This window comes from Lactuca virosa, chromosome 5 (assembly GCF_052849685.1).
Source record: "Lactuca virosa cultivar CGN04683 chromosome 5, Lactuca_virosa_CGN04683_v6, whole genome shotgun sequence".
Lineage (NCBI taxonomy): Eukaryota > Viridiplantae > Streptophyta > Magnoliopsida > Asterales > Asteraceae > Lactuca > Lactuca virosa.
Genome location: NC_136430.1, coordinates 213,360,222 through 213,374,572, shown reverse-complemented (window position 1 = coordinate 213,374,572; position 14,351 = coordinate 213,360,222). Strand labels below are relative to the sequence as shown.

The 14,351-nt window shown below is 33.3% G+C and overlaps 1 protein-coding gene across 1 annotated transcript; it reads right to left on the bottom strand.

The window, feature by feature from the left end:
- Window positions 1–1,636: 1,636 nt before the first annotated feature.
- LOC145115309 (acylamino-acid-releasing enzyme-like) lies at window positions 1,637–8,140 on the bottom strand. Its single transcript, XM_079051581.1, has 17 exons — window positions 7,963–8,140; window positions 7,039–7,214; window positions 6,408–6,717; window positions 5,995–6,219; window positions 5,200–5,484; window positions 4,862–4,997; window positions 4,477–4,628; window positions 4,253–4,335; window positions 3,867–3,988; window positions 3,544–3,622; window positions 3,205–3,379; window positions 3,050–3,110; window positions 2,790–2,912; window positions 2,524–2,721; window positions 2,285–2,353; window positions 2,102–2,178; window positions 1,637–1,802 (listed from the first exon to the last, which is right to left on the bottom strand). Exons 1-17 carry the CDS (start codon window positions 8,100–8,102, stop codon window positions 1,736–1,738), a joined length of 2,478 nt encoding a protein of 825 aa, XP_078907707.1. The 5' UTR covers window positions 8,103–8,140; the 3' UTR covers window positions 1,637–1,735.
- Between the last annotated feature and the right edge of the window lie 6,211 nt (window positions 8,141–14,351).

The following is a 14,351-nucleotide window of genomic DNA, read 5'->3' as shown; positions in this document are numbered from 1 at the left end:
CATAAGTTCAAGGTTCATCTACTCTAAACGAAAGTAAATGGTTTTTACTCCATAACTAAAGCAAAAAAAAACAATCAAAAACATAGTAGACTTTGTTAAACATGATTAGAACAAAGCAAACTGAATGATTAATCGTGTACATGCTCTCGATCTCTTCGAATCTTGCTCCACAATCGATCTTTGATCTCCAAAGACTCTAAGAGGGTTCTTTGGTCGTCAATAGTAGTCGAATGATACTTGTTGCATAAGTCAGATAATGAAAGAATGTAGTATATTTTATAGTTTCCATAAATTGTGTCACCGCATCGTTGTGAAGCTATGACCACGTCGCAGTATCGGTTCCTTCGCGTTCCCTCCAAGGTATCCGACTTGTACATCATCTGATGAGTTTATCGGTTCAGGACTCTTCACCACGTTGCGGTATCGGTTTCTTCAGATTGCTCCATAATTCAACTTTTGTTGACTCTTTTCAGCAATCCCACTTCCAATACAACATATTTGATCATTTTATCCCGAACATGTATTTGCTGCTACAAAATAGAATTTAAACATTATAAGCATCAAATATCTTCAATTAAGATTAAAATGTAGCTAAAAATACTAAGATATTGCATAAAATATATGACTATATATGGCGATATCAGTGTGACGTCCCACCATCAAAGTATTTTATCCCATATCTCCTTCGATATTGTCCCACCATTAAAGTATTTTATCTCATATCTCCTTAGATATGGAACAATGGATGAAAAGGTGCTTCATTAACTTAATGCTAAATTAGACAAATAGTGGAATGGTAATCAATCCAAATCAGTTCTCCAAACTAAAATGATAAACTTTGAAGGGACAAAATTGTTGCACCAAGTGATGTTACCCATATAGCCTAAAGTTGGATTGTTTATAAATTGACGCAAGAAAACAACTAAAAAAATCTCCCACATAATAAGATCCCAAACTCATTTGTCACTTGTATCATTGAGATTAGCCCCATCAAGTAATTGGCTTAAAGACATCATATCTGCTTCAGTCATCCTTAGATTATTTTTATACCCACCACATCACCATAGATAGATTTGATGATTTTCACCGAAAAAACGTTATTGTTCATAAGAAACGTCAAACACCATTTAAAAAGTAGATCCCTATTAGAAGCAAATAAAGTATCAATACGGCAATACCAAACCCAAGTTTTTTGGTGGGAATTCAAGCAAATTTTCTTTCATTTAAAAATACCTCCCGGTAGAATTTATAACATGCACTTTTCAGCACCTTCAAAATTGCCAATGACAACCCAAAATGTAAAAAATTACGTACTACGAAACCCACCAATATATAACGCTTCAACTTTCCATCTTGAAAGTTTATGATTAAATTTTTGGGGAAATTAATAAGTTATAACCAAACATCTCCTTACAAGCCTAAATGTTGATGTCTTATTAACAATTGTTATATAGTTTCCAATCTTGTTATATTATGAAAGTAAAATAAGTATTTGGTTTGGATGTGTTAACCGATAATTATGCACTAAAAAACATTGCTAATGCATAAAACTAGACAAACTTAACAGGTGATGATTTCTAATGCCGTATATAAAAAGTGTAATAAAAAAAACCACCCAACTTTCCAATGAGTATCATTTTCATCAAATTTGCCTTTAAATTATTTTTAAAATGGTTTTTTTTTCAAAACAAAAATATATCATTACATAGCAATTGTCCTCCAATGAAACCCCACCTTATTTCTTGCAATACTTCTTGAACCAAACTCCAATATTAACAAAGCTTTCGAAATCCGATTGTGGTCTGCAACACACAAAACACAAATCAAACCAGACAGATCATAACAACCTTATACTGTGTTTAACATGCATTGTACTGTCCAGGACAGATGTCAATGAGACAAGAATTGCAACTTTTTGTCCCACCAAAAATATGAAACATGGTGGGATAGGGAATCACTATTGATCTCTTGTCTGTGCAAAAGACATGAATGTCCCTTATCCTCATCATTGAAAATATCCTTAGAAAGCTTGTCCAGTCTGATGTAACATGTAACATGTAACAGGTTAGGGTTTAGGGTTTAGGGGTCAGGAAATATTTACCGGCTAATAGCATGTGTATCTTCAGGAAAAACAATTACTTTCACTTCAACTCCTTTTTCCTTCAATGCGCGTGCAAACTTTGCATAAAGTATATATATATATATATATTTTTACATTAATATGGGCACACAACAAGATGAAAATATAATATGTATAATAAATGAATAAAATTCAAATACTCACTTGCAAGCCATTTGAAACCGGGACACGAAGATCTTTAGCACCTAATAGGAACAGTGTTGGAGTTTTCACCTACAAATATCAAATCATCAGTAAAAGTAAACCCTGACATGACATGACAGAAAAACAAAACTGTTACGGATGTGAATGGGACATAATTTGCAATTTTTTGTCCCATCACTTGTACTCGTGTGTAAAAAGACGTAAATACCCTCATCATAAAAAATAAAAAATAGCCCTACCTTTGGAAGATGTGAAATAGGGGATTTATCATGAAATAATTTGAGGAGTTGAGGTGATGGGGCTTCTGTATAGGTAGAAAGCCCTTTGCTTCCAAATGACTCCACAAAACACCATTCTGGAATATCTGTTGTGCCCACCATTAAAGCAAGATTACAAACAGGATTCCTCACAGCAGCTGCAGCAAATCTATCGGGTGCCTGAATAATTTATAGCACGAATAAATATATGTAAAAAAAAATTTAAGTTTTTTACTTTTTTATAATACCTGGCCAATCAAGTGAGATGTTAAGAAACCACCGTGGGACCCACCAACAACAGTTATTTTCGAGGGGTCCGCAAGCCCCATGTCAATGGCATGATCTATTGCTGTGAGGACATCGTTTACATCCTTCATACAATTACAAGCAGAACAAGTTAATGTGAAATTTATTTATTTTTTATTTTCCAGATATTGTTGTATGGATAAATTATCGAAAGAAAATATTTTTTTTTTTTATGGATTTAATAAATGTAAAGAAAGGGCACCTGCAATCCGGCTTTCCCTGGAAGTGATTGTAGTGCTTCTTCACCAAATCCAAGTGAACCTCTGTAAGAACATTGCTATTAAGGGAATGCTTCCAAAAGACGAAAATGCCCTCCTCATCCTCATCAATGAAAATATATAGAAAATTAAGACTTGCCTGTAATTTACAATCAACAAACTATATCCTATTGAAGCAAGAAAACCCGAGGACTTTGAGAAGCTTGACAACAAAGAAGTGTGTGGGCCCCCATGAAGGATTACAATCATTGGGTCACAAGCCTCATGCTTTGATTTTGAGGATACAAATATTGCTTCAAAAGGTTTATTGGCACCTAATAAAATTGGATCAAGTTACAAAATAATTAGAATCTATGCAGATTCTTCAACAAGAATGTAAAAGATACAAAACACCTTCAAGAATCCAACAATCTACCAAAAAAAAAAAATACACTTTTTTACTTTAGCACTTGATATATTCAAAGATTTAGTAGGATACCTTTTGTGAGATTTTCTTGGACATTCTTGACAGGAATCTTTAGTATGTCAAATTGAAGAGATGAAAGTAAAGATTTGACCTGTTCACATCATATCAAAGTACCTTTTTTAAACAACTTGTAGAAGAAACACATCCAATTCTCCCCTTTCTAGGGCTATTTTTAATGATGAGGATGAGGAGGGCATTTTTGTCTTTTGCAAAATGAGAGATTTAAGAGTGAGTCCGTGTTCCATCTTTTTAATGTGGGACAAAAAGTACAACTTTTGTCCTATTGACATCAGTCTCAGTCTCAGTGCAAGAAATAGGAAGTACAACAAACATACTTTCTCTTGACTTTCAGATGTTGGGGATGAAACATCCTGCCAATGCCAGGTGGCGTCTTTTGATTCGTCCTTAGCTAGACTACCATATTTGATCTGAGGGATGTCTATTAGGCTGCTACATACTTCATAAGGGAACAAGAAACCGAATATATTATTAGTTTAGTGAAGATGAAGATCTCTAATAAAATTATAAAACTTGTAACTTATTGAAAACACTTTCTCTATTTTTTACTGAAATTTTTCTATAATGTTAAGGCAAATTATAGCAATGTTATGTGAATACAAAGCAATTTTCACTGATATAATTGGATGAATATTTCAATGTATAATGTCCTAAAGTGAAAAAAAAAAAAAAAAAATTATCATTGATAAATTTCATGAATTACCAGCAAGAATTTTGTTGTCATCAACTGCAAGTAAACTCCATGAATGATTTGAATCGCTAGGAGTGATTCTTGAAACTTTCCCACTGCAAATAAACAAGTAAACTGCCAATTAGAAAAGTTCCACCATAAAAGATGTAAAAGACGTAAATGCCCTCATCATTGAAAATAACCCTAGAAAGCTTGTTCCACTCTCTAAGAAACAATGTGATGATATTAATCATTACCTTAACACATTCACAGAAATTATTACTTCCTTGCTTCCCCAAATGGAGGATATAATCATTGTGGATCCATCTGAAAGCCATGGTTTACTAACAGCATTATGAGAGTAGATCCCAGGGAAACAACCATCTTCAGGACACATCACCACAGGAACCTAGAGAAATTAATCGTGTGTAAGTTTTACATTTATGATATCTAATCTTACAACTGCTATAATTGTGTAAAATTTCCTAATGAGGAAAAAAAAGTGAAATTACAATGCTATGACTTTTTCATAATACAATGTCGTAATAAGAGAACTAAAAGTACAATGTTGTAATAGAAAGAAACAAAAGTGTGATGCTATAACAAATCAAGAGTTTAGAAATTTATTGTATATCAACTCACCACATCAAGGATCTTGGCTGGACTTGGTTCTCCTTCACTGTTCCATTCAATTTTATGAAGAGAGTTTGTAGCGGAATGTGCCCCTGAATCTACACAACTTTTTGCAGACAAAAATACAAGAAACTTTCCATCTGGGCTGAAAAGCAAAGACATAAAGTTATTGATTCAATTATGTAAGTTAGTGGTGTCCACAAACTAGACCAGACCAGTCCCAACGGTCAGACTCTGACCATTGGGACCGGTCCGGACTGATGACAGTCCGGACCGTCCAGACTGATGACAGTCCGGACCGTCCAGACTGGTCTGGATTGATGAACGGTTCCTGTGTGCATACTTACGTGAACCGTGGGAGGAAAGCACTGCTTGTGTTTTGACTAAGATTGATGACGGAAACATCATTTATAGAATTTTCTTTGATTTCTGTTCCAAATGATGGAGCCTTTACAGTGTAAATTGCACATGGCCTATTAAAGCAGTATATCATTCCAAGCTTCCGAGTGTCAGAGGGCCACCCGACAAAAACTAGATATTGATGGGACCCGGACCCTTTTGTTGTTGGAGCCCATACAACTTGTCCCACACTCAATGACCTCCGAATCCCATCTACAGCACGAACATCTCCACTACAAATATCAAAGCAAAACTAAGCACAAAAGAACAGATAACTTTTTTATATCTGTAAAAGGGTTATTCTTCCCGCAACCCCTGAGATGGCCCACAGTGTCCTGGCCCAAGAGCATCATGTGATATGTAAAGCAGGTACACAGTGGCCCACTAGTTGGCAGTCTTAAGAACCTAATGACCTTAAGGAGCCAGAAATAATAAGAAATAGCAACATACTTTTGTTTATCTGTGTATTGAAGCACCCTACTTTCATTTTGTTCAACTACAACATTGTACTTTTAATCTTTTTCTTATTTTAAGGCGTTGTACTTTGAAAAAACTATCCAATTATAACATTGTACTTCCAAATATTTTCCTAATTAAGACAATAGTTTTAAAATGTACCCAATTATAGCAGTGAAAATTGCTTTGTATTAGGATGAAATTCGTATTATTGGCCAATTTTTTCAATGTATAATGCTCTCATAAGAAGAAATGAAAGTACAATGTTGTAATAAACATTATCTAACCTGTCGATATTAATGACAAATAGAGCAGGCTGCTTTTTTCCTGCATAGGTTTCTCCCCAATCCTCTTCCCAATCCCCTTGACCTTTCCAGCTATTACAATCCTTATCTGTGGGACCCACATCTTTTTTGTAACCCGTATCATTAAATGTTGGTTTGTGGAGACTCGGTTCCTCTGCCACATATGCAATGAGACTTTCATCTGAGCTCCATGAAATCCCCTCAAACCTGATCCAATTCAAATTATTCAATACTCTTTTTTTCCAAAATCAAGTGTTTGATCATTAGTAAAAGGGAATAAATATCTCAAACACACAACAATAATGACAAAATAACTTATATACCCTTATTACAACTGATTATACATTAATGATGATTCATTATCACATAACCAGTTTAAAATTTGATAAACTTACCATCCATCCACATACACAGAACCATGAACAGATTGAGGAACACGAATCTCCTTCTCTAATTGCAGTGGGCCCCAAATTTCAAACTGAGAGGGTGAATCATTTTCAGGGTTTCGTATCACAAGAAGCTTTTTCCCTGATGGAGAGGGAACCATTACAGAGGCACCTGTGATTTCAATTGGAAATGGTGACCATTGAACATTTAAAGTGCCATTAGAATCTTCAGAGATGAAACTTGATAACATAAGTTTCTTCTTCTTGTTTGCAAAAAGATTCGGTTGACCAATTGAAAATGTAGCATGAGATCCTTTTCCTGCATTGTATTTTTTTAGGCACACGTTACACAACCATCTTTTATAACTCACAGTAAAAAAGAAAGGCTAAATGCAAGAAATAGCAATGCACTTCCAAATTATTTTTCTTTAGGGCATTGTGATTTGAAAATCTACCCAATTATAGTAATGATTTCTGTTGGAAGTAAGTGTTACATGAACAAATGTTGTTCCTTTTCTTGATTGAATGAACCGTTTGAATGAGAGTAAATGACCATTTTACCCTTCTGTCTAAAATAGATAACATATACAGAAACTGGTTCTTTGAAAACACCTTAGCACAAAGAAAATATGAAGCATACCATTAGGGGACTTGTAATTCCATGCTTTATCAATGGTTGACATGTTTGTGAACTCTTTATACAATTTAGATAGAGAAGCATATTCTTCCTCAATGGAAGCATCTACAGCAACAGCAACTTCCTTTTTGGGGCTAACTCCAATGTTATCCATTCCTGAGCAAACGTGTAGACGTTTACTATAATATCAATGATATTATAGTAAATGATATTAGGATGTTATAATACACAAACAAATGAAAATGAGCTGCTATTTCTTGCATTTAACCATTCTTTTTACCATCAACTTTCCAAGATTTTATGAAATTCTTAACCAAACCACCATCTTTTACTTTTTTTTATAAGACAACCACATGATCCTCAACAATCTGATGCAATATTTTATTGATTGATTGATTCCTTGATCTCTAGACAATCATTATGAGTGACTCAACTTCCTCAAAATTTTCCATACCACTTCCTATGGTTTCTTATGTATACCACTTCCTTTAATGATGTGTATAAACACTAGTTAAATAGATTAAACGAAAACAAATTGCAGAAATAGGCACAAATGCCACGAAATCAATCAACCTATCAATTAAGCAAAAACAAAGCTAAACGGAAACACACTGAAAGCAAGAACACAGTTATCCAGTCAAATCCAATACAGAAGAACGTAGTTTTAAGCTCCAGTGATCATCTATATGTATTACTTGTTACGTAAATTCTAAAGTCAAAACTGACTCTTTAATTCAATCGAAGAAGTGAAGACTAGTAAGATTCAAGTTCAATCGAACCACAAAACCACGCCTAGATTGAACGAATTGAGTTATCAAGTCATACACAAGTGAAACCCATCACAAGGGAGAAAAAAAAAAGGATAAATAATGGGGGGAAACACATACAGACACCTAAATCAATTGCATAGAGGGAGAGATTACTTACTGTAATTGTCTTAATGGGGAAGGATGATGAGATGGTTGAGGAAAAGCTTTGGGGAAATGGAATGGAGATTGATGAGAGCTGAATGCAGAATAAGAATGCGGAACTGAAATCGGAGTGTTGGTTATATAATGTAGCAGCATCTCTTGCGATATTGGATTCTTGAAATTCCCAAGCGCACTAGCTCGTAAATTTTTTTATATTGTAAAGATATTTATAATTTATTCGTCCCACTATAAAAAATGATAATATAAAATTATAAATAACTCATTTGTTTTAGTAATTATATTATGTTATAAACTTTGTGTATTATACAATTTATAAATTAAAATAAATTATATAATAAAAAACAAAAAAAAAAACATTAACATTTAATAGCCGAAAATGATAATGGTATGTAGCTATAATAAAATACTAACAAATAAGACAATATAAATAAGTTATGTGTATACAAAAAAAAATTAATAACTAAAAAAATTGATAAATAAGTATCTATTGTAAGTAATAAATAAATGATGAGGTAAATACCAAAAACATAATATAAATTTTGAAACATTTCTTTGCATACAACAGTGGAAGTTTTATTGGTGAGGCTATCATCCTTATCTAAGCAGCATACAATTGTCCATATATGAAAAGTGGTTGTCTAAAAAACAAACAAACATTTGATAATGACTGCTTTTTACTCTTATTTATGATCATAGCAAAACAAACATCAAGTATAAATTTGTCTTCTGTGAAATTTGAAAGAGATCATGTTGTGTAACGGTGTTAAAGACAAACTTCAAATACAAGCAAGGTATCCAATATTGCTTCCAAATATGACGACCACTTCTATAACACAATAACCCAGTTATATCACTTGAAGTCTAGTTCCATTACATAAGTTATTTTTTATGGTTAATGTTGTTGGGTTTATTCAAAAATCGTTTTCTAAAAACCACCCTATTAGGATTTGTGTTTTTGTGTTTTTCTCTCTGATCTCCTAGGATTTGTCGCTTTGCTCAGTTGAAGTTCTTAGGTGCGATTCTATTAGAGGAATTCTCCTTTGGATCTTTAACATTCAATCAAAGTGGCAAGAACAATATAACAAGCAAGAAGATCTTTGGCCAGCAAAGAGGTATGTAATCTTAACTTTCTTGCAGTTGCAATAATAGTATGAACATAGGATCCTTGTAGGATTAGTTAAACATTTAAAAAGAAAATTATAATATGCTTTCGTTGCCATATTTTGTGTGTTAGTGTGTTCAAAACCTTTCAACCATATCACAAATTCCTATAACACACTCAATGATTAACAACCCACTATAATACACCGCTCCCCGTTTTTGTTTTACTCCTTCCAAAAGAAACAACTGAATCGACATTATATATTGTTGCATTTGACACGAAAGCACTTCGTGACATAGGCATGGTCGTGTCGCGTCCATGTGATTCCTTTAATGTTTGCCATATGTCTTGCTCCCGTGCCAGCTACGCATTGTATATGTATTATTATGTTGGGTATTTTGGGGAACTCACTAAGCTTTGGCTTACAATTATGGTTTAAATGTTTTTCAGGTACTTTACCAGTTCGTAGGAATGCAAAGGTGTAACATCCCGATGATGAGATACTTTAATTTTGGCCCTATGGTTTAATTATATTGCAATATGGACCTTGAGTATAAGAAAGAGTGCAATAAGGGCCCTAATGGAATTTTCGTAATTTTGGGCTTGAGGGAGTATGCCATGCGTACGTGTGTACGCTGAGCGTATTAGGGCGTGCCCTAGTACGTTGGGTGTACATCTATACGCATGGCGTACGTTCTAATCATGCAAACCCTAATTTTTAGGGTGTGGCTCATATTTAAACCCTATTATAGCCTCATTTCCCCTCACCTCATCAGCCTCCATCCTCTTGGAACGTTCTTATAACCCTAATCCATCTTGTGAACCATTTCTAAGCTTGAGTGTGGGTGTTTTGTGCAATTGAAAAATAAGGAAAGGATTGGAGACCATCTTGGAGGAGTGAAGCTCTTTAGATCCAGAATCTCACCACCTTTTGACATCATTTGGAGGTATAAAGTTCTAATATTGGTGAAGTTTCATTTAGATCTTGTGTTGGGTTGGTTTTTGGTTCCTTTTTGTCCCAAATGTGGTGATTCATGAACATAGCATGTTCTTGACCCATTAAGTTGTCCTTTCAGACCTTAGGGGGGTCTTAAGTCATAAAAATGGGATCTAAGTGGTTGGTTGTGCTCCATGCATCATTTAGAGGGTCTTAATGGATTAAGATGTTGAGTTAAGCTCTTAATGGACATGCAAAGTCATAAAGTTGGAAAATTTATGACTCTAGAAGGTATTTTAGCCTTGGATCTGAAAGTTGGATGTAAGGACTTATGGCATTAAGCACTTAATGAAGGATTGGAGGATCTGGGCATATGCCCTGCGTAAATTGAGTACACAGCGCGTACGTGGTCAAAGCCCCGATGGCGATCAACGATGGAGTACGTCCAGCATACATATGGAGTACACCCCCACGTACATCTTTTGAGTTGACTCGGCTGGGTTGACTCAGTTGACTTATGGATGTTTGACCAGTTTGACCTTTGACTTTGACTTTCGCTGACCCCAATGACTTTTGACCAAGTTTGAATTTAGGTCAAACTCGAGGTTTGGATTGGTGATTAAGATTTTATATGGTTATGATGTTAGTGGATCCGCGGGAGGAAGCAGTGTAGCAGGGATCGTATCGCGGTATTCTCGGGTTTCTTCATTCTAGGTGAGTTTCGCCTCATTGTACCGTGGGTCGAAGGTACCAATGTCGTCCCACTAGTTTTCGGTTATCTGTTAGTAGAGGGATGTCATAAGGGTTGTGTATAGTCATGTAGGATAGACTGAGGACTCTTGATCTAGGCTCTCTTACATGTTCCTTCTTTGGTTATGATTCTAGGGTAGGATCATCTGTCCGGGTGGCTATCTCACCTCTGATTATATACTGTCAGACATTTCTTAGATTTTTGATATTTAGTATGACACTGTGCTATAGTGATCTGTTAGATCTGTATTCTGGTATCAAGTATGCTGATAGGCTGCGGTGATCTGTTAGATCTGTATTATGGTGTCGAGTATGTTGTTGTGCTGTAGTGATCTGTTAGATCTGTATTCTGGTATCGAGTATGCTGATAGGCTATGGTGATCTGATAGATATGTACTCTAGTGTCGAGTATGCTGATGTGTTGTAGTGATCTGTTAGATCTGTATTCTGGTATCGAGTATGTTGATAGGTTGTAGTGATTTGTTAGATCTGTATTCTGGTATCGAGTATGTTGATAGGCTATGGTGATCTGTTAGATTTGTATTATGGTATCGAGTATGCTGATAGGCTGTGGTGATCTGTTAGATCTGTATTATGGTGTCGAGAATAATGTTATGTTGTAGTAATCTGTTAGATCGGTATACTGGTATGTAGGATGTTGCTATGCTATAGTGCATTGATGGATTGGTATGTTATCTGTACTTGTTGGTTATCATCTGGTGGAGTCCCCGAGGGACTGTTTGTGGTTATGTAGGATAGCCTGAGAACTCTTAGTCTAGGCTCTCTTGCCTGTTCCTTGTTTGGTTGTGGATTTAGAGTAGGATCATAGTTCGGGTGGCTATCTCACCTATGGCTACTTATGGTTACGCATTCCATGGAGGTTAGCTGTTAATGGGACTGTGTGTTATGAGAGGACTAGCAGGCGAGAGTGAGTTGTATGATTGTTGTTTTCCTGTTTTATGTGCCTGCTTGATCCTTGTTTGTTTATATGTCGACATATGGTGGTGGTGGGTTGAGGCGGTCCTGCTTTGTGTTGTAGGTCAACATACCCTGTACGGGTCGGCTGTAAGCCGAAGACACTGAGGCTCGGGAGGAGCGGTTGGGTTGAGGCGGTGGGCCAACAAACCCTGGTATTCCGGTCTGGATAGACTAAATGCCGAAGAGCGGCAGTTATGCATGCTTGTATGTTTATCGTATGGGGTATTTTGGGGGAAACCCACATCTTTAACAAAAAACTCACCTCTTTTTTTCGTTTAAAATTTTTTTAAGCCATGTTTTTTATCAAAAAAAATCCCGATATATCATTGTTCACGATTTTCCATCCTCTTTCCATAGAGATCCATGTTGATATATAAAAAAGAAAGCTTTGTTTTTCGCAAAAACTCACTTCATTTTGTTGTTTTTTTTCAATATTTAAGTTTATTTTTATAAAAAAAAAACTAATTTTACCAAAAATCTCAAATTTTTGTCATCTATTAATAAACATCATCATCGATTAAAAAAACTTGATTAGTTCAGATTCACATTGTGAATCTAAACTGTAAATATTTCAATTTTAACATTCACAATATCAATCTGATTTACTATTATTTTCATATTGTGAATCTGTTCAGATTCACAATTTGAATCTATGCAGATTCACAATGTGAATCTGGGCAGATTCACAATGTGAACCTGTACTTAAATTTTTTTTTTTTTACATAAATATGAATTTATTTTTAAAGAGTACAAAAAAATATGAATTTTGATATATTTATTAAATTTTTTCGATAAAAAGTAGGCCTTAACTTTTCAAAAAACAAATAAATAAAGTGGGTTTTTTTTAAATAAAAAATTTATTTTTTGTATATCAATATCGATCTCTATGGAAAGAGGATGAAAAATCATGAACAATGGTATATTCGATTTTTTTCGATAAAAAAATACCTAAAAAAATTAAACCAAAAAAAATGGGTTTTGTTATAATCTGGTGCATGTACATTCATTGTAAAAGTCTACAACCCTTTATTTTGCCGTTGATCGCTTTAAATTCTGACGTTTTAGATTGGTCCATTGGTTTCTTGATTAATAATGGTTTTCAATTGAACTTTTTCATATATATAAATATATATATATATATATATATATATATATATATATATATATATACATATATATATATATATATATATATATAGAGAGAGAGTGTGTGTGTGTGTGTGTATGTGTGTGTGTGTAAGTGAGATAAAAAATTTAGGTTCAAATGTGGATTGGCATCTATTGTGCGGAAGTGTGGACAATGCTATTCTGTGAGAATGACAAAGAAAATATGTTGTTTGATAATGTGAATACGTTCAATCTTACATAACTATTGTCATTATCACGCATTCTCACCAATTAAATCGTCTATAATGTTATTATAGAATCATTATTATTATTATTCACATTCTGTCAGAATGTTGTCAGGATGTTTATTGAGTCGTATACGGTAAGAATGAAAATGAGTGAAAACCGATGCGTGAGAACAAAAATGAATAAGAATTAGTGAGAATGAATGGAAATGACAATCATTGTGTGGGGTTGAACGTATTCACATTACTAAACAACTTATTCTTTTAGTAATTTTCATAGAATAGCATTATTCTTTTAGTATATATATATATATATATATATATATATATATATATATATATATATATATATATATATAGGGCCAGGTTAATGTGTTTCTTATATTTATTGTGTGCTAGAATGCACCAATAGGAATTTAGTAAATTAAATAATTATTTAATTAAATAAAGATAGATATTAAATGATTTCCATAATTATATGAATATTAAATGATATCTATAATTATAATTCTTTTTATATGGAAACTAATTAAATTCATCATTAATGTCAGCAATAACATTCTTTCAGAATGAATTCGCATGTAGATTTTTATGTATTAGTTTGTTTTTTGTTTCAGGACTCACTTACTTAAAATACAATAAAGTTGCATTGAATATGAAGAACGCAAATGTATTCTACTAGAATACACTCTCATTCTGCTAGAATACACTCTCATTCTTCTAGATATGAGATCATTCTGAAATAATATTATTGTTGACATTAATGACGAATTTAATTAGTTTCCATAAAAAAGAATTATAAATATAGATATCATTTAATATAATATAATTTTTACTAAATTCTTATTGATGCATTCTAGCACACAATAGATGTGAAAAACATTTGAACACACACACACACACACACACACACACACACATATATATATATATATATATATATATATATATATATATATATATATACTAGTTTATAATCCGTGAGAACCACGGTTATAAAATTAATTAAACTTTTATAGTAAAAAATTAAAATTATTAATCAATTATTTCAAATAAATTATTAACTAAGAGATATTTTTATAGTTATATAAAATTATAATCGTTGATTTAAATAAATACATGAAATTATATCATCTATTAATTTAATTTTATTTTTTATTCTAATATTATTAATTTAATGTAATTAGTGTGTGAAATTTGAAATTTGAAATGAAGAATCAATTATTAATTTAATGTAATTAGAGTGAGAAATATAAAATTTTAAA

Coding starts and splice junctions, on each gene's coding strand:
- LOC145115309 (XM_079051581.1), bottom strand. CDS start 8,102: ATGCTGCTACATTATATAACCAACACTCCGATTTCAGTTCCGCATTCT. Junction 6,718..7,038: donor GAATTACAAGTCCCCTAATG/GTATGCTTCATA, acceptor AATACAATGCAG/GAAAAGGATCTCATGCTACA. Junction 4,629..4,861: donor CAGCCAAGATCCTTGATGTG/GTGAGTTGATAT, acceptor TAATTTCTCTAG/GTTCCTGTGGTGATGTGTCC.